Source organism: Dryas octopetala, chromosome 3 (assembly GCF_963921425.1).
Source record: "Dryas octopetala chromosome 3, drDryOcto1.1, whole genome shotgun sequence".
NCBI lineage: Eukaryota > Viridiplantae > Streptophyta > Magnoliopsida > Rosales > Rosaceae > Dryas > Dryas octopetala.
Genome location: NC_141368.1, coordinates 12,661,580 through 12,680,427, shown reverse-complemented (window position 1 = coordinate 12,680,427; position 18,848 = coordinate 12,661,580). Strand labels below are relative to the sequence as shown.

The window sequence follows — 18,848 nt, the reverse complement described above, 5'->3', positions numbered from 1 at the left end:
AAACCATTTGTCCATGGACCCTAGGAAGTGGGCCTCTAAGGAAAAGGCCCAAAAGAAATAAAAAAGCCCTAACACACATCTTCAGAGAGATGTGGGAATATGGACTATATAAAACACTGATGAAACGACGCCAAAACTGTGCCGCTCAAATTAACAGAGAATTCTAGGGTTTTAGCTCTTCCAACTCCACATCCAAAATGGTACGTTTTGTGAACTGTGTAATCCTTTTGGTGTTATAGAATTTTTCTTTTCTAAATATATTGAGTGAGTTTGTGCATTTGAAATCTGTTGATGAGCAACTATCTCGAAAAATTGTACACTCAAATCTCATATTGCTTTCCTGTATTTTTTTGTTTTTTTGGGTTCAAATGGGAATTGTGAAAGAGGAAGATATAGAGAGAGCTGGATGTAATTTTTTATCCAAAAGACAGCAAAACAAGTATTGGGTTAGATAAAAAATGTGTACTGCATAAGCATTTTGGTTGGTTCCACATGATTTTCTTTTTCAGTGTGCTATTGTTTGCAGTTAATGGGGTTTGTGTCAGATGTGGTTTTCTTTGTTTTGCACTGTGGGATATGCAAGTTCAGTGTAATTTCAGATCTTGATATATATTGTTGAAAGGGAAATCTTTATGTAATGTTATTGCTGGTTATTTGTGCTATATTCCGATACATCAATAGATTTTTTTGAATAGGGGTGCCTTGTTATCATTTGTTGCAAGTTTATTACTACATCATTGTAGGTGGAGGCTTGGAGTTCAACTGAGTTTTTACCTTTTTGTCTTTTTAGTATCTGTGCCTTGTGCCTTGTCTTCCTATTAGTGTGGATTTGAGGAGCTCTAGATCAAACTTGGGTTTGATTCCTTAGCTTCCATTTTGATTCATCTGATTTTATGCAGACCAAGAGAACCAAGAAGGCGGGTATTGTCGGGAAGTACGGTATGTGCCCATCTTATCTTTGTCATCCTTTTTCTTTAAATTCCTAGGCAATGAATTACTGGGGGGAACATTTAACTGGTGTGTGTACTATACAAGCAGTCATGCAAAGGGCACTTTGTAATAATTATTCTAATTGAGGTTTATAATGATGGTGAAGCAGAACCAAGAAGCTTAGAAAATTTGGATTTTGAAATGGTGAGTGATATTGCTAGAGATCATATTAGTATACAGGGGAAGCCTTGTTGTTGGCATTGTATTCCACAATGATTAGTTGGTTCAGTTAGTGCCCACTCTGATTTCTGTGGAAGACCTTTTTTGTTTGAAAAGCTGGAGACTTGGATTCCATGCCCATGATAATTTTGTATTTAGCATGTTTATGCTGTTACTTATTTTATATCTATTCAGGCACCCGATATGGTGCTAGTCTGAGGAAGCAAATTAAGAAGATGGAAGTTAGTCAGCACAGCAAGTTCTTCTGTGAGTTTTGTGGGAAGGTATTTACACTACTATGTTTACCCATTTCATTATTACTTTTCCACTGCCTTGTGGTTTTTGTATGAGAAGTTGGTTTTAGATGCATGCAATCCCTTTAATGAAAAGTGCACTGTTGCAGTATGCGGTGAAGAGGAAGGCTGTCGGAATCTGGGGTTGCAAAGATTGCGGCAAAGTGAAAGCTGGAGGCGCCTACACACTTAAGTAAGGAGTTTCCAGTTATTTACTTTGTTATTTGTGTGGTTGTGTTTCTATACTTTGGTTATAATTGCTGTTATGTGGTATATTTTGCAGTACTGCAAGTGCTGTGACTGTCAGGAGTACCATCCGAAGGCTCAGGGAGCAGACTGAGAGTTGAAACTGCAGTATTTTTCTATTTTTTTGAAACCATCTGTGTCTTTTTCATGGTGCAATATGTAAACCTAGTCAACCTTCTTCTTTTGATAAATTTATTTTTATGTTATGTTATATACTTAAATGCGGAGCTGTAGCTTTGACCAAGCAGAGTAATTGGTTATTGAGACTCGATGATAATTGTTTTAGATTTTACAGACATTGCAAATTTCAGCTTTCTTGTGTGGGTGATATTGCATTATATAATTCAATCAAGGTGGTTAGTTATTGACTTGCAGCACCAGAAGGATTGGTTGGGTTTGTTGATTGATCTGTTTTGCATTTCTTTTTGATTCGTATGCATTCATTTCTATTTCCTTTTCCAAGGTGGCCTATTTGAGTAATGAAAACTGTGCAAAAATGCATTGGTAATTGGTGACAGCTAGAATTTTCCATAATTCAAACATGTAAAGGCATGGAATGTATGTTGCCACTAAGGCATGAGATGTGTGTTGTCACAAAATATTGGTAGGGCTATGGGTTGTGGATCTACAGGGTCGTGCTATAATTGACTTGACTATACTTTTTTTTTGGCCAAGGACTTGACTATACTTAATTGTATTATGTCGGACTAAAACTGCATTGTATTATAGAGTCCAATTTGTGACAACTTATTACAATTCAGATTATTCAGTATAGTCTAGTTTGGTCCAGTGACTCCAGTCTGGTGTAACAAATGAAATTCTCTTTTTCGTATATATCCTACTTCTATATGCCTCAACTCAAATTTCATTCTTTGAGTTTGAGTTAGGAAATTTGTAGATATGAAATTTGTGCAACCCCCTTGCATACAGAATTCAAAAGAAGTAATTGTACAGCCTCTATTCTGTGGTTGACCAGAAAACTTTGGCCATTTGTATGCATATTTTGAAAAATAATGTTTGTGTAGCACGTCTTTGGTGAAACTTGATGCAAAAGAAAAGAAAATTTATTTTGCTCTTCCATTGAGTTTTATATGCACAATTGACTTTCTAAATTGCTAAGGATGAAAACTTTAATTTGATGACTCAAAGCGCCAAGTTAGAATTGATGCAAGGGTTTCTTCATAAATTAGTTTACATAAGCTCGTCAGACAACTAACCTTTTTTTTTTTTTTTTCCTGAAAATTCCGAAATAACATGTTCTGGAATTAGGACTTGTATGGATTATAAGAACTTGCTATTTTTTGAACCCTTGATACCCATTTCACTAATAGCTCTCATGCCAAAATTGGCAACGTTGAAAGTTGCAACCACTTCCCTAATTCATCTCACAGATATTAAAGTAAATAGTAACTTGTTCCAATTATAGCTCTCAAGTTCCAGCTTTCTTCCTCTATAAATAACTCATTTACAAGTCAATAAATTAATTCTACCACCCATCCGAACTTGTTGGTTTACCAGAGAATTACTAGATGGGAGTGGTTTTAAGTTAGTAACTGATTACACCACTAAATGACTGGTTTTACATGTCAAAATCAATTCAATCTTTCCCTAGCTGGCGTATTACTGTGGGACTCTAAAGAAAAACCCTGAAATCCATTGGATTACGCCGGCACTGAAGATTTACCAGAAAGTCATGGAGGTTGCATAAAGCATTTTCTAGAATTCATTTGGCAGCAAATTAAAAGATCTAACTATAACTCGGACAAACAAAGGAACAATGTAGGTAGAAGGAATCGTGAATGGTTATTGAAAATTTTCACCTTGTTAAAATACTAACAATTCACATACAACAGTGGTTGGGCCAAGGTTTCACCAGGGCACCAGCACTTATATTACATCTACCTCATCTATACAAAAACGCACTAAGAATATTGCAAACAGAAAATTGGTAGTAAAAAGCATCCATATGCCCACCAGCATTCCCTCTTCTTTCTCTCTATGTATACACAACCTAACAAACAATATAGACGGCATTTTGATCCTCCCAACAGATGAGTTTCAAAGAATACCATCCTCTCAAGGCAAGGTGTCGAAGAAAATACGAACATAAAACTCGAAGGTACTTGAGAAGGGAAGCCAAGATATAAGCTTCCTCTTGTTCTCACCTCGCAAACTTGAACCAATAAATGAGTCATCAAGAGTTTCAAACAATTGGAATTGGCATGTTTTCACTGCTGCTATGATGCTGCATTTGTTTTTGGACAGCTTTCACTGCTGCTACTCTAGCTGCATTGGCTGCCCTATTGGCTCCTGTTACGGCCCTGTTCACTCTTTCATCCACCTTGGCCACATCATAGGCTTTACCTGCCACTATTCGTGCTTCCTGATTGTAACACAGAATAATAGAACATATTAAGATAAAACCCTACTAGCTATTCATGTTGTCGTTAAATTATTAATTGCCAACTAATTTCCTGTTTCTCTAAGAATGTGACTACCGAAGAAATCAAAGATGAGTTCAAGTGCTTGGCTATAAGTGCTACATGTGTTTCTTTCGTGGTTAACAAGTATTACTCATATGAATTCCATGATTCATTAAATATTCTATAGGTTAGAAGACACTAATGATTATGCTAACTAGAAATTTTTCTAAGTTTCTTCCTTTAGCTTGACATATAGGGAAAAAAACACTTCTTTATATTGACTCAAAGTCAAGGATGATGAAAACTATACATGTCTTGAGTCTTGACCAACAATCATATCCTACAGGAATCACATAACAAGGATGATAATCCTTATAGTCATACTGTTCGATGGTCAAACCAAAGGCACAAAAATTTGGGTCACTAGTTGTAACGCTTCCTTCAAATATAAGTGTATCTGCAACTATTAAATTCCATAGGAAACATGCGGAGGTACCTTATGCAAAGATTTATGTAATTAGTAAGTACCTGTACCACATTCAGTACTTTGGAATGATTAACAGCAACAGGAGATACAGGAAAAGTTGCATTCTGTGTGCTTGGAATATCAAGAACTCCATTTTGCCAGTGACCAGATTGAGTTTCCCCAGTTCTGAAAGTGTACATACCAAGCCCTTGCCTTCTGCCCTCATGCCAGGCTCCCTCGTACCGATGCCCATTTGCAAATTGATAGACCCCAAACCCATGCATTTTGTCGGCAAAATATTCTCCAGCATATGTGTCCCCATTTCTGAATTATATAAATAAAATTATAAAAATAATCATGATAAAAATTAGCAGAATTGCTCTCAAAAAGAAATACTGAACATTTATACATAAGTATGTATTTAGCCACAACTGATTGTATATGCAAAACCGAACACCCATTAAAGGAACATGGGTGTGTATTGGCATGCCTACTCATTGCAGAGCAATTCATCCCAATATTTAAATATCTGATGAAGGCTATGTAAACATTTCCCTACATCACTAGCACATTCTAACCATCAACTAAACATCCCCTTGCTTCAAAAAGAAAGGGCATCAAAGTTTCACTTATAAACACCCATTAAAGAATTATATACAAATTCTGAATTTGAGTTATCAGGAAGGTTCGATTGACAGAAGGATAAGGCTGACACCAGTGTTTTTAAACACATAGACACAGAAAACATGCGATTAAGACTAAGGTGTCCCCATGCTAAATAAAAGTGATAATATTGCTCCATAAGTGTTATCATGGGCTGAGCATATTATTGTATATATTGATGTAAGTGTAGTAATTCAATAGGGAACTAGACTGTAAATTTTCCACCAATTATGCCATTAATTCCAATAAATTTTACGCAAATTACCTTAGAGATCTATTGGGATATGGTTTCACATTATTGACAAAATAGACAATGCACTGAAAACTATAAGATAAAAAGAATTAAAAATAAAAAAACCTATGGCCACTACACATGACCTATGCACAGAATATAGCCTTGGCAACCAACAGAGCCATAACCTTACTATATTTCCACCTATCACACATCAACAATCATTAACAAAATATCAAAACTGTATGCTTGATGGTTCTCTTGCAATAATACAAATTTATACACAATTTATAATGAGCCTAGCAATACAAATCAAACATAGGACAACCAAAGGAAAGTAGGGAAATCCCGAAACCTCAACTACCACAAAAAGTGGCACAATCCATGATTAACAACTTCACAACAAAATCACAAAACAGAGAATCCTGCAAAATCCATTTGTCAAAATTACCTGAAATGGTAGTGACCAAGGCCATGCTTCACGCCCCACTTGAATTCCCCAACATATCTACTCCCATCCTCACAGGTATGGACCCCACAGCCATGACTCTGCCCATTAGACCATTCTCCAGCATAAACATCCCCAGTGTAAAACCTGTACACTCCAAAACCATGCCTGAGGCCCTGTCTATACTGCCCACGGTACCGGCTCCCTCTCGCCCACGTCTCTACTCCATAGCCATCATATTTACCATCAATCCAATCCCCCTCATACCTCCCACTCATGTAATAGTAATACACCCCACTTCCTGAGCACTTCCCCTTGTGAAACTCACCTTCATACACATCCCCGTTGCTATAGACCTGAACCCAACACCCCGAATTCGCTCTCTTCTCCGCTTTTGCCCGAGACCCAATTGACCAAAACACCGGCAGAGGCGGTCTAGACAACGACGAAGACGACTTTAACTTGATTGGGAAGGACCGGGCGAGGAATAGCCGAATCGAAGGGAGGCGAGGGAGGGCGAGATTGAGCGAAAACAGCAATGCGGAAGAGAATGCAAAAGCCGAAAGAAAGTCGAGAAGGAAAGAGTGGCTAGGGTGAGAGACAAGGAAGTAAAAGAAGGGCAATGAGAGCAAGAGAAGGAGGCGGCGGAGGCGGTTTACGCGGCGGAGAAGGCGAAAAAAGGCGGACTTGGCGGCGAGAGAGGGCGAAAAGAGAGGTGGGTTTTGAGGGGGAGATGGAAATTTGTAGAGGGTTGGGGATTTGGAGAGGGAGGAGTGGGTTTGGGTCAAAAGGGGTCGCTTGTAAGGTGTGGTTTGAGGAATTGGGGGGTCATTTTGGGGCAGAGGTTGAGATGGGTATTGGGGAAATTGGGAGATGTGGTTGAATTGGTGCGAAATTGAGGATGAGAAGGAAGATGGAGTCGGCGGTGGTGCAGAGATTGTTGGGTTGAAATCGGAAGAGACGCCAACGCTTTCTTTTCCGATCTGAGCTTCTGATTTCTTCTGATGCATTACATATGGAAACACAAACCAAGAATAGCAAGCAGCAACAATAAAAACAAGAAGAAGTGGTTTCAAGTTTTTGTTTTGGGTTTTTTGGGTTTGGTTACAAGGGAGAAGGAGAAGGAGAATTCTGGTGAGGATTTTTGGGGTTGTGGGGAAGTTTCTCTTTTTTCTTTTTGCTCTTTTGGCTTTTTGGGTTGAAATGAAATGAGGAGGTGGAATGTGGAGAGAGAGAGAGAGAGAGAGAGAGAGAGAGAGAGAGAGAGAGAGAGAGAGAGAGGTGTTGGGAAGAGCGGTGTGTGCGGTGAGTTTGTGGTTGAAGATTGGACAAAAGAGTGGAGTAGTATTTAATCATCCATTTTCAAAACCCCAAACCAGAGAGAAACTACTCAACACAACACAGACAACTCAATGCGACAAATAATTCGATAACAGTAAAAAAAATATTCCTTCCCATAAACAGTAAATACACCGTATAATTATACGTGTACTTATGTATTTGTTCTTTGAAACTACGTGTACACAACTACACACGAATGCATGTGTATATTAAAAGGAAATACTTAAATTTTGATTTGATAATTTAGTTTGTGTTGCTGGATCCTAATCTGTTTTAGTTTAATTTTTCTTTTTCGAGTTTTTTACCACCATTCTAGTCGAAAAAAAACACAAGGAAACATTCCGATTTAGAAATGGTTTGCATTAGGACTATGAATTACAATTGGCGTCAATATTCCATAACTCATAAATTCACCATGAAGGATTACCATATAAAAACATAAAGTCTTGCAACTTTCCGTTGTTGTATATTTAGTTGTTTATCTTCTATATTGTATTACTCCTCTAATAAAATTAATTAATTATTCATTTAGTAATATTTTTCCCGACTTTATTCAAAGAGATCTTTAAGTTAGATTCTCTATCTATCAATAAAAAATAGATAAATAAAGTTTTATCAAACTTGACCTACAAATACTTGACCTAAGGGCTAAGAGGATATATACTAGTTATAGCATTTTACCCCTCCCACAAAATTATGAAGCCTACGGCTTACCAATGAATAATGATCCATTCCTTGTTTATCAAGCTCATGCCCGTATCTGCAATTTGGCAGAGATGGTAAAAGAAAGCAACTAAATAAAGAAATTTACAGATAAGGGCTCAGAGATTTTTACTTTTTTTGGATGAAGCCTCAGAGATTTTTCTACTCATCACTTCATCAGTGTACATAGAAATATCAAATAACCAACGCATGCTCACATGGTTCATGGACAAATATGGTGTGGAACTTTTAACATATTTAAGCAGCTTTTGCTTAAGATAGAAAATGAGGTCAAATCAATATGCAACTTGCCAATAGCCCCATATACTAGCTATTTTATTTGTTTCTGTATTTTCAAAATACCTCCCTCAAGTATTGGAATAAAAATTGTAAAATGATTGATAATGGCTTTTGGCTCATAATAAAAAGGTCTCAACTGCTATAAAAACAGAAAAAGAAATTTTACAAAAGATTTCATTACTAATGAGTAATGAAGTGGAAAAACCTAAAAAGACAAAAGGCTAATCATTTGCATTATTGCTTATAATTATTTAATAAATTGTAAGTTTCAAACTTTTTTAGCCAATTGATGTTTCTGTTGAAGTAATCATATTAGAAATAAATTATTTCGAAAATAAAGAAAATAATATTCAGACTCCTAACAAACCCTCTATTCTCAATGAGGGTAGGTGACAATTAAGATGGAGCCTCCTCCATCAAAACTACATAGCTATATTAGCTGCTCTATTACGAGATCTAAGACGATATTAAAGCAAAATGAAACAGAAAAAACAGATTATTGATTATTTTACATCTAATAGACACGAATGTATGTCCACATTATTTTACATTTAATACACAAGTATATATATATATATATGTCCGCATTCAACCCTTGCCATTTCAAACAAAGAAAATAAATCACGAATAATGTTGAGGGTTGCATGTTTCTGCCTGTATTAATTGATTATATAATATAATATTTACTATTTACTATTTACTACATCAATTATTATGATCAGTTATTAATTAACAATTGATATATCATGTAATATATAATATATTCATCTAATATTTCTCGTATATTAATTCAATGGTTTTCTTGTTTGTGTCAATTGTACTGATTGGACAAGTTCAACTCACTGATTTTGAAGTTAGGAATCCAAGTTTGAAGAATATATAGAATTAGTTGGTTTGACCCAAAACATGCATGAAAGCAAACCATTTTTATGCGTGTGTGTATGCATGGTTGGGGAGGAGAAGGGCCCGGTCCGGCCGGCGATGATGGACCAAATGAACATTTGTTTGATCAAGATTTCAAAATAATGGTGCTATCTAATTAATGTGTATATATATATGTTAACAGGTTCATGATGAATTTTAAAATTGTGTGCACGACTCTTGGAACAATAACATAATGTGGGGCTATCTAATTAATAGTTTCAATATTGTGTGGAAGACTCTTTGGAACATGATATAATCATTAATTGAAGCATTCCATTCTTAATGAACAAGTTACAACTTTGAATAGTAGTCAAATAATCAAATAAAATCCTACATCACAATTCTTAACTCACAAGTTTGATCAAGTATGTTAAGAGAAACTTAATCATGCAGGGCACTTTGCACACTGCAACATTCCTATGATGAAGTTGAACCTCGTTCAACTGATTATTATAGTTTTATAGGGATGTAATTAAGAGTGATGAGTTTGTTTTACATGTAAGATGGTCAAGTTAGTCTTCGAATTTGTTTCTGGTTTGGAAGATACGTGTGTCAATTTGAACTCGAATAATTTAATAAATAAGATGTATCATATTATCTGACATGATAATTAAGCATGCCATGTTAGAGTTAACAAGTATTTGACATAAACCCAAAATGATAGGACACAGCACAACTCGATTAATTACCACCCTCAAATCTAAGCATGTTCTAATTAAATCAATGACCATTCTCTAGCTTTTGATGGGTACTAATCTGCTTCTCCATTACATGGTTATTTATAATGTAATATGGTAATTTATTGTCGTGATGCTAGATTTTTTGAGGGAGAAAGTTTCCAAACTGTTGTTAGCTGTTTCTGCACAGATCTACTTCCTTGAGGTTAGAGATAACTTTTTGAGGTTAGAATGTAATTCGTAGGTTGGTGAGCTAGGACAAGTAGATAATCTAGGATACTTTTCTAGTTTCTAACATGGAAGGAGGTTTAGTTTGCTTTGAGTTCAATGAGTTAACACCAAATGTAAAGAACAAATATGCACTCAGGTTGTTTAATAACAACATTATATATTCATGAAAGATCTGTAATTTGGTGAATTGGACAGATGTTTGGTTTGGTTGTCTCTTTTTTTAATTTTTAATTTTTAAACAATAGTTGATGGTGCGTGTAGTCAATTATTTGGGTGCTAAGTGATGTTGGTAATGTTCCTGTCCAAGAAATTCGAGATTGTGAAGTAGATTATGACTCTGTTTTGTTCTGTAGTAGATTTAGTTGTGGGCACGGGTTAAATTTTTGGTAAACTTAAACTCATACCAGTTTACTGAAAACTGGAGCAATTTCACCTTTTTTACTCGTTCACTTATTTGTAGGAAGGTCTACAATCATATCTCACCCGTTATGCACTTCTCTGTTTTGGACCTTTTGGTAGAGGCGACTAATATGCTCATCTAGCTTGATAACTCTGAAACGCTTTGCCATATGCTTTAGGTTATTGTCCAAAAGTTGAATTTTTGAACCATCCATAAAAAAAAATTCATTAAGTAAAAAGAAAATTACACATGGTTAACATATTAATATCCAATAATAATTGATTTGAAATTAAAAATAAATGACTTATTACATGTAATTAAGGAGTTAATACTTTTGTATGTCATCTAAACCCTTAGAACTCCTACATAAGTATTTGTAGGCGACCCTACCCACAGCCAGCCATTGTATTCATGAATTTCACTAATAGACTGGAGCCTAGTATCACCATCCCCATCTAACACAGACAAAATGTTTCCTTGCTCATCAAGCTTTATCGCTACAGGATTTCCAGTTAACCATGGAACGATTGAAGCTTTTGGGACACCTCCATTATTTAGGGCTACCCAAAACTCTCCTTTTTCATTTCTCTGAATGTTATCTGCAGCCCTTTCTAGTTGAAAAAAAAGTTCAGCCCTATAAGCTTTGGGTCCACGAAGCCAAAACCTATGAATTTTATTTGTGGCGCCTTCGACTACTAATAGGAAAGAATTATCCTTGCTCATAGCCACACCATTTGCAAAACCCAAACCAGGGAGCAACACTGTCACCACATTTGTCCAAGGGTTATATTGCAATAACCTTCCTGTTGTGTCACCAGAGTTGATTACCGAAGGCCATGCCCTATTGAGGAAAAAAAAGGTTAAACAAATTTAAAAAAAAAAAAAATTGATGAAATTATCCATTGAGCTGTGTAATATGTACCTTCTTTGGTATATTGTACTAGTATCTGTAAAATAAACCATTCCTGTTCCAGTGTCAATGTCTAAATCATTTAGGAAACGGAATGGCACTCCTCCAATAGAATTTGCAACTTTTTGGGTCAAACCACCATTGGATCCTGTCTTTAGAAGTCCAAAGTAGGCATCTGCAATATAGAGTTCGCAAGTTGTAGGGTCGAACTTTAAGCCGAGTGGTCTCCCGCATATTGGTTCAGTGGCTGGGTTGGTTGAGCCATCACATAATAACCTTGGCCTATTTAATATAAAATTCACTCAAATCAACTTTATTTTTTATTTAAAAAGGAGAATTAAGCATAAAATTCGACAAAAACTTGGAGGCATAGTGTTAAAAAATCGATCTTTACCTGTATGTCCCGTATGCGGAGGTGTATGCGAACTCAGTCCAACCAAGCTGAGCTCCTTGCCACTTGAAGATTCGTCCGTCTGAAAGTCCAACGTACGGTCCTCTTCCATGGCAGTCGAAAGCGATGCTTTCTGGGCCAGTCACCCTCGAGAGGTCAATTTGAAGGTAACGTCGGAGATTATGATGAACCACAGAATAACCTTCTCCAGGCTTAGCTGATGATAGAACGCTAATTAGGAAGAAAAGGAATAAGCACGACAACCTCATCTTCACTGATCGAATATAATTGACTGATCGCGCGAGTAGGATTGATATTACTGACTGATGGAGGATGATTAATTGACTGATCGAATATGATTGAAATTACTTGTACCACTTGTGTTTGATTTGGCTGCAAAAGTCTGGTATTTATAAACAAGTTCGCAGCCTGCTTTATATCCATTCCATAGAGGATTAGGATTATCTTTCCTTTCCATGGTTTAATTTGTTTATAGACTCCCAAGACAAATAGGAAAAGCACAATTATAGCATATAGATGTATAAATTTAAGATAGTGTTGCTAGCCCAATCACCCTGGGATATCCTGGATCATTATCCTCTGATTCTACTGGTTAAGTAATAAAAATGTTTTTCTTTTTTTTGGTTTTTTTCCGAAAGAGAATAGGATGATTACAGCAACCTAAAGTCGCTATGTTCCAGTAAGCAACAAAATAAGAGAGGAACAAAGTTGTTATATAGTTCAATTGTTAAAGTTGTGTATGGTTCAATACAAGTCAGAAGTATAATGAATTAATCTCATATCATAAGGTGAAAAAAGAATTTACAATATCTACGTAAGGTCAATTGCTAATAATACCGTAGGCTTTTAAGATAAAACCCTAAACGGCTGAACCTCATACATATTGCCAATTTTGATGGTTGAATTGGAGTCCATACTAGTTTGTAGCACTACAGAATTCATAGCATTTTGACTACTTCGATATTGTCATCAAGTTAGATTTCCCCAAGGTTGGCCATATGATATTTCTGCCACTACTGAAGGTTACAAAACACTAAATTGAATATTAAAAATAACATTTTTTTAGATTCCCACTTTGGAGAAGTAGTAGCTAAAAATATTAAATATCAATGTCAACAAATAATCGATGATTTAAAAATACAGAAATATCCACCAATGCCAAAAAAGAGCAAGTTATAAATGATGAGAATTTTCATTAGTATAAAACTACTTGTACCACATTTTTTATGGCTTGAGAGTTCAACTTTTGATAAACATAGTAAAGAAGAGAAACACAATAAATGAATTACAAAGTGCTTTTGCTCCTTATGGGAAAATGGGAGAGCAGAAAACTGCATTCACCAAACAAAATAGTCAAGTGCTTTGCTCTCAGATCACAATCCATCTGCGTAGTGTAGATCTCCAAATCTTAATTTCATTTGGTACATGACACACTAAGGTTAAGCTGAGGTTAAGCTGAAATGGCATTACCAAGAACAGGTATTTTATATCCTCACCGTAAGCAACTAAAATTTTACACTCTTAAGTTTCACTACAAGGTATGTTTTTATATCGTATTCACTCAACATCTTTTACTCTTATCGATCAAATGAACCAGTACAAAATATTGAAGCATATCTCAAATATTGAAAAGAAAGTCCCTCTATTTTTCATCTCACAATCCCAAACATGAACAAAATGGCAAATTCATGTTTTTTAGTGCATTTTTAACATAAGAGTAGATCATTCTTGGCATTATATCTACATCCCTCAAGAAAATGACATTACATCCATGAACTGGAAAACTGTGTGGACAGGGACTGTGTTCTGTGCCAAAAATGGGAAAGAGTATGGTCAAGGGGCATAAATTGGAGCATGATTAATCATAGTAAAAGGAATGACAAACCAGGAGCTGCAAATGCAAAGCACATCAATCTCAATCAACAAAATGAAATAATCTTACAAGTGCTCTGTTAATCTCACTATTAAAATTCAAAAGACATGTTTGCTCTGCTAATACACCAATTTTCACTTTAAACATTTCCAATGGTAGATCACTCGTAGTACTTCACGAACTACTGCATTTTACGGTTTTTACCTCACTTGTTACAGCCTTGCCTTTACCAATGGAGGCATGAGGCAAGATAAGAACCGAGGATGGTCAATCAAAGATCTCATCACAAGTTTGGCTGTTTGCATTGTTGTTACGGCTTGTGGATCTTGAAGCCAAAAACTCTTGGAACATAACTCTGCATCGCCTTTTGAGGCTTAAGGTGCCCATACGTCATCAAGAATAGGTGTGGAAATGTGGTTCCAAAATAAGCTCCATCAATATCTTCAAAATGTCAAGGAAATCAAGATATACAATCAGAATGCAAAACAAAATTAGAATATGTTAAATAATAACATGTCTGTAGAGAGACAATAGGGACAAATGAAGAGATTTCATAAGCGGTGTCTGTCATATAGGACTGATTTTCCAATATAATACTAATACCAGCCCTAGTAAGGAGTTAACTCATCTACTATACAATCCAAACCACTGCAACCATTGGACCAGTTACTAATGATTTATTATATTTCATTTCTATCCACCACAGATATCCAAATGTCTGCAAACCCAGTGGTTACATTTCCATTTAACGATCAAACAAAATCAAAGTCCAAATTTCTTGCTCCTGGTTTAGGCTTGCAAATGAAAGGCCTACCCTTTGATCAGCTTAGGCTCAGTTGCATACAAGACACAGTCAATTCCCCAGCCCTGACAAAAAGCCAGCCTAATCTTGAACTACAGTCCTTATTGCTAACCAAAGCAAGCTTGAGCAGACACAGATTGGCAGCTCTGGGCTCACTACCAATTGAAGTAGGTTTCAAGCAGTTACATTAATTCTCACGCCAACAAATAGACCAGAATAAAACTGCTGAAAATGTCTAAGACCACCGGCATAATATTATAAACGAAATTTAAAAGCAAAAAACAATAAAGAAAATCATGCTGATGGAAACACCATTGAACTTAAACTACAAAGAACCAAAACATTAAGAGTCCCTCTCGTCAAACTTTATAGGAGTTTAAAAATAAGGGAAAGCTAAAACTGAAAAGAAAAATTTATGAACCAAGAACTTCAAATGCAGATGTATGATTTAAGCTTATAAGGATACTGCCTTGGTACTTGGATCGAGGGTAATATATATCTTCACATTTGGGGCAGTATATTTTTACAGTGCTTGAACGAGGAATGTCCGATTGACCAACTGGAAGGCAAGGTTGTCCACAGCAATAAACTCTTGGGCATCTACCAAAGTCATAGTTTTTGTACTTCTCCAACTGTAGAACTTTTAAGATCAATATTCTAGCAAAATAGGATATGATAACAAACTCAAATTCAAAGATAAAATAAATCAGAATTTTACCATTGCAGACATTCCTTTGCTTGTCAGTATATATCGAACGTGAATAAGGCCATATAGCATCTCCGCTGCTGATTCAACCAACTCATTCTGCTCTTCAGTGAACATATCACCTGGAACAAAGTCCACAGCCATTAAGTCCCTCAATGAAAACAGTCCACGCACACTCAGGGCAAAGAGAGAGAGAGAAGAAAGCATTGGCTTTCCATTATGTTTTATTCATCATAATCCATCACCACTATTTTAATGATGTCACACTATGTGCAGCAAGATGCCCACCCCAGGTAACAATAACAACACATAGCAAGTTCCTGACACAGATCTCTGTTGAAAATTTCACACGAGGCCATGATTGCCAACGAAATAGTCAAAACAATTGGGTATCATCAATCCTCAATATTAACAACTACTTTCATAAGTTTAACATCGACCTGTACTCCACTAGACTATTTTACTCATTCAATTCACAAATACAACTGCACCAATTTCTTTCTATGCAACATAACTAAAACCCTCTTGCATACAAGCAACCTTCAATTCACCTAAACTACACTTGCTCCCTTCTAATGTAACATATTTTCTGTGGCTTTTCTCAAAATCAATTTCTATATTTTGAGCACACAATTGTTTTCTCTTTTTCTATCTTAAATACTGTTTGAGAAATTAAAAGAATAAGAAAAAGCATTTAAATGAATAACAAGCAATTGCTGTGCACTGAGCAAAGATTTGGTCCCATAAAATACTAATAGTCTTTCATCCAAAGAAATTAAAAAAAAAAAAAAAGCAGCGGCCTAAGTTTAACAGTCAAATTGTATTCAATGGTCATAGATTTCATTCCAAACATTTGTAAACAAAGTTGGCAATAAAAAAATATATATTGCTTCAAATTTCGCAAACTAAAAACCACATTAGCATAGAAAGAGAAAAATTCTTACCGTGAGAAGATTCAACATCCAAAATCAGATCAAGTGCATAATCATAATATGGAACTTGACTGCTCAACCCACAGAGATTAAAATCGTCTTGGATGTACTCATCATCAACTTCACAAAAGAATTCATTTCCTCTCAAATTGCAGAACCATGAAATCCAAGATGTGTCATCTCCATCAGAACCACTGACGTCTGATTCTTCACTGTCTGTTTCAGATTCCTCTGAAAATTAATACAAAATATGTGAGAATCACACTACATTTTCTAATCCAAGATGAATTCTTTTTTCTTTTCTAAGATTTAATACTTATTGGTCAGTATAACAGAATGTACAATTCCAAAAGGATATAAAATGTGAAGAGACTAAATTTGGGAAACCAATTGAAATTTAAAATTGTTAGGACTTTGAACAGCTGAGAATCTTTCCATAACAAGTTATAACTCTACCCACAAGAGTTCCTCAACAGGAACAAGCAATAAAGTTGTGAACTTTCAACTTTGCCTGTATCTTAGTCCTTACAAAAATAACTATTATTAACATACTACATAATCAAGCACATTTTACCAAACATTAACCAAGCATTACAAAAATACATTACACTCAGATTCCGCACACCATATTTGCTTGTTCAAATCATAAAACACAATAAAAATATTGAATTTCGTAATTTACAAAACATATACAGCATATATGGAGCAAACCCAGATGATATAACAAAGTTGTTCCAATATTAATGACAAGATTCCTCTATAAGTACTAATAACCTTGGTGCTAATTGCTAAATAGCATTACTAGCTGTTCACTCCGAATAAAATACTACCTTAAAATGAATCACAGCTATAAGAAACAAAAACCCATTAAACCAAGATCCACCAACTTCATTTCTGAGTTAACAATTATTGATAAATAAGCAAACTCAATGAAAAAAAAAGCTAAAAAAAGAAAAGAAAAAGAAAGAGCAAAATCAGACCAACCATCAGAGCATTTGTTCTTGGCGAGCGAGGCAGCGGCGGCGGCAGAGGCAGCACGGTGATCGAGCTGAGATTTGCCAGTGGAAGTGGAGGGCACAGAGAGCCTCTCTTTGTCTCTACTACTAGTCAAAGCTCTGGATGTGGATGGGGAGGACTTCTCTAGGTGCTTGTCCAGTGCATCGTTGATGATGCGCTTGCGGTCGAGCGGCCCACCCACAATCTCCGTTTTCGACGACCCACCACCGCCTCCGCCCCCACGTTCCCTGTACATGGTCCAATTTCAAAACCCCTTTTGGTAAATTTCGATTCTTTGGATTGGGAGCGAGAGAAAGAGAGGGAATGAGAAGAGTATCAAGCTCTGTGGTGGTGGTCGTACATGATGTGGCGGAGAGGTTTGAAGAAAACCCTAAAATTTGAGAGGGGGTGAGGGGAGGTGAGTTTTAGGGTTCTGAGGATCGGAGAGAGATCGAGGGTTAGAGAGAGACAGAGGGAGAGAAAGGCTAGGGTTTGGGGGAGAGGGAGATGGGGAGAGAGAGAGGTACACACGAGCTGTTGTGCAAAATGCTCATAGGTTCCCTCTGTCTCTTCTTTGTTTGCTTGTACTTCGTGTCTCACCCCCCAACTCTTTTTTTTTTCTTTTAGAATTTAGATCAATATATAATGGATATTTTACCTAAAAAGCCAAAATAAAAAAGAAACTTAACGCATATTCCTCATATTAGCCATATAGGGGTGCATTTCTATTATGTAAAAGTGAAAAATCTTATGGCGAGATTGGAATTTTGCTCCATGAGAAAGGTAATTAGAATGAGTTATACTTTATAAATATTAATGATTAATATTGTTTATTCCCAAGACTAATTGGAACTAAAGTGCCACAATTGTGTATGAGTGATTAAATCTAATAAGATGGTGAATTAATTAACAATCAATTAATTGGATTTACTATTTAAATGAGAAAAGTCCATTGTTCAATTGTGGGTGGGATTAGCTTTAATAATTAAAAATTAGTTATTAAAACACTGGCTTAATTCATTTAATTCTAAAATTCTGAAATAATCAAATGGACCAAAGCCTCGTATTAATTAGGTCTAACAAGGATGACCGACCACACCTTATTCTTATAAGATTCTAGTGTGGCAGAGCCTCTATAAATGCATTTATGTAGGTATGCAAAGTACAATAAGGAATGCTAGTTGCATTCTTTTTTGTGTTTTCTCTTATCTTACGTTCTAACTAGTTTTATAATTAGAACCGTTAATTCTCTAGGTCATTATTTAAAAATCATCTTTATAAAAAAATTAACTATATTCGAAATCATTTAGTTATTTAATGTTACCAAATAAATAGATAATTTTGATAGCAATTAAATTCACAGTCTATTATTTGATAACAGATAAATAACTAAATGATTTTCGATTTAGTTATATTTTCCAGATATAATCTTTAAAGGTAATCTTAAAAATGAACTATTCTGATCGTGAGACTATACTGCAAAATAAATAGAAAAAGAGAAAATGCACAAAAAGAAAACAGCTAACATTTTCTCAAGTACATAATCAAGTACTTTTATTAGGCTTGGGTCTTTCTAATTAGGTATATGTAGGGGGAGTTCTAAAAAACTCAAATCTTAAGTCTTCTCTTCAAACTCCATGTGTTTACTACCCTTGATACTTGTTTTTTCATTTATAACATTTTCTTACTACACCCACTTCAAATTCTTAAAATACCCTCATT

General features: G+C 35.6%; 4 protein-coding genes across 5 annotated transcripts; 1 reads left to right on the top strand and 3 right to left on the bottom strand.

Moving 5' to 3' along the window:
- The first annotated feature begins 101 nt into the window (after window positions 1-101).
- On the top strand, window positions 102-1,980 carry LOC147291019 (large ribosomal subunit protein eL43). 2 transcript variants are annotated; one of them, XM_086237030.1, is made up of 5 exons: window positions 102-200; window positions 900-939; window positions 1,345-1,433; window positions 1,553-1,635; window positions 1,726-1,980. In XM_086237030.1, the coding sequence occupies exons 1-5, from the start codon at window positions 198-200 to the stop codon at window positions 1,787-1,789; spliced, it is 279 nt and encodes a 92-aa protein (XP_086093156.1). In that variant the 5' UTR covers window positions 102-197; the 3' UTR covers window positions 1,790-1,980. The 2 variants fall into 2 exon arrangements, with proteins under 2 accessions (XP_086093156.1, XP_086093155.1); XM_086237029.1 differs by lacking the exon at window positions 102-200 and having other exon boundaries at window positions 894-939.
- A 1,511-nt stretch (window positions 1,981-3,491) lies between these two features.
- Window positions 3,492-7,294, bottom strand: LOC147291018 (uncharacterized). Its single transcript, XM_086238265.1, has 3 exons — window positions 5,924-7,294; window positions 4,640-4,901; window positions 3,492-4,071 (listed from the first exon to the last, which is right to left on the bottom strand). The coding sequence occupies exons 1-3, from the start codon at window positions 6,928-6,930 to the stop codon at window positions 3,892-3,894; spliced, it is 1,449 nt and encodes a 482-aa protein (XP_086094391.1). The 5' UTR covers window positions 6,931-7,294; the 3' UTR covers window positions 3,492-3,891.
- A 3,473-nt stretch (window positions 7,295-10,767) lies between these two features.
- On the bottom strand, window positions 10,768-12,065 carry LOC147291017 (protein STRICTOSIDINE SYNTHASE-LIKE 10-like). Its single transcript, XM_086238266.1, has 3 exons — window positions 11,800-12,065; window positions 11,418-11,687; window positions 10,768-11,336 (listed from the first exon to the last, which is right to left on the bottom strand). The coding sequence occupies exons 1-3, from the start codon at window positions 12,063-12,065 to the stop codon at window positions 10,841-10,843; spliced, it is 1,032 nt and encodes a 343-aa protein (XP_086094392.1). The 3' UTR covers window positions 10,768-10,840.
- Window positions 12,066-13,442: 1,377 nt separating this feature from the next.
- On the bottom strand, window positions 13,443-17,732 carry LOC147291016 (putative casein kinase II subunit beta-4). Its single transcript, XM_086237537.1, has 5 exons — window positions 17,115-17,732; window positions 16,143-16,361; window positions 15,211-15,320; window positions 14,959-15,124; window positions 13,443-14,131 (listed from the first exon to the last, which is right to left on the bottom strand). The coding sequence occupies exons 1-5, from the start codon at window positions 17,380-17,382 to the stop codon at window positions 14,001-14,003; spliced, it is 894 nt and encodes a 297-aa protein (XP_086093663.1). The 5' UTR covers window positions 17,383-17,732; the 3' UTR covers window positions 13,443-14,000.
- Window positions 17,733-18,848: the final 1,116 nt, after the last annotated feature.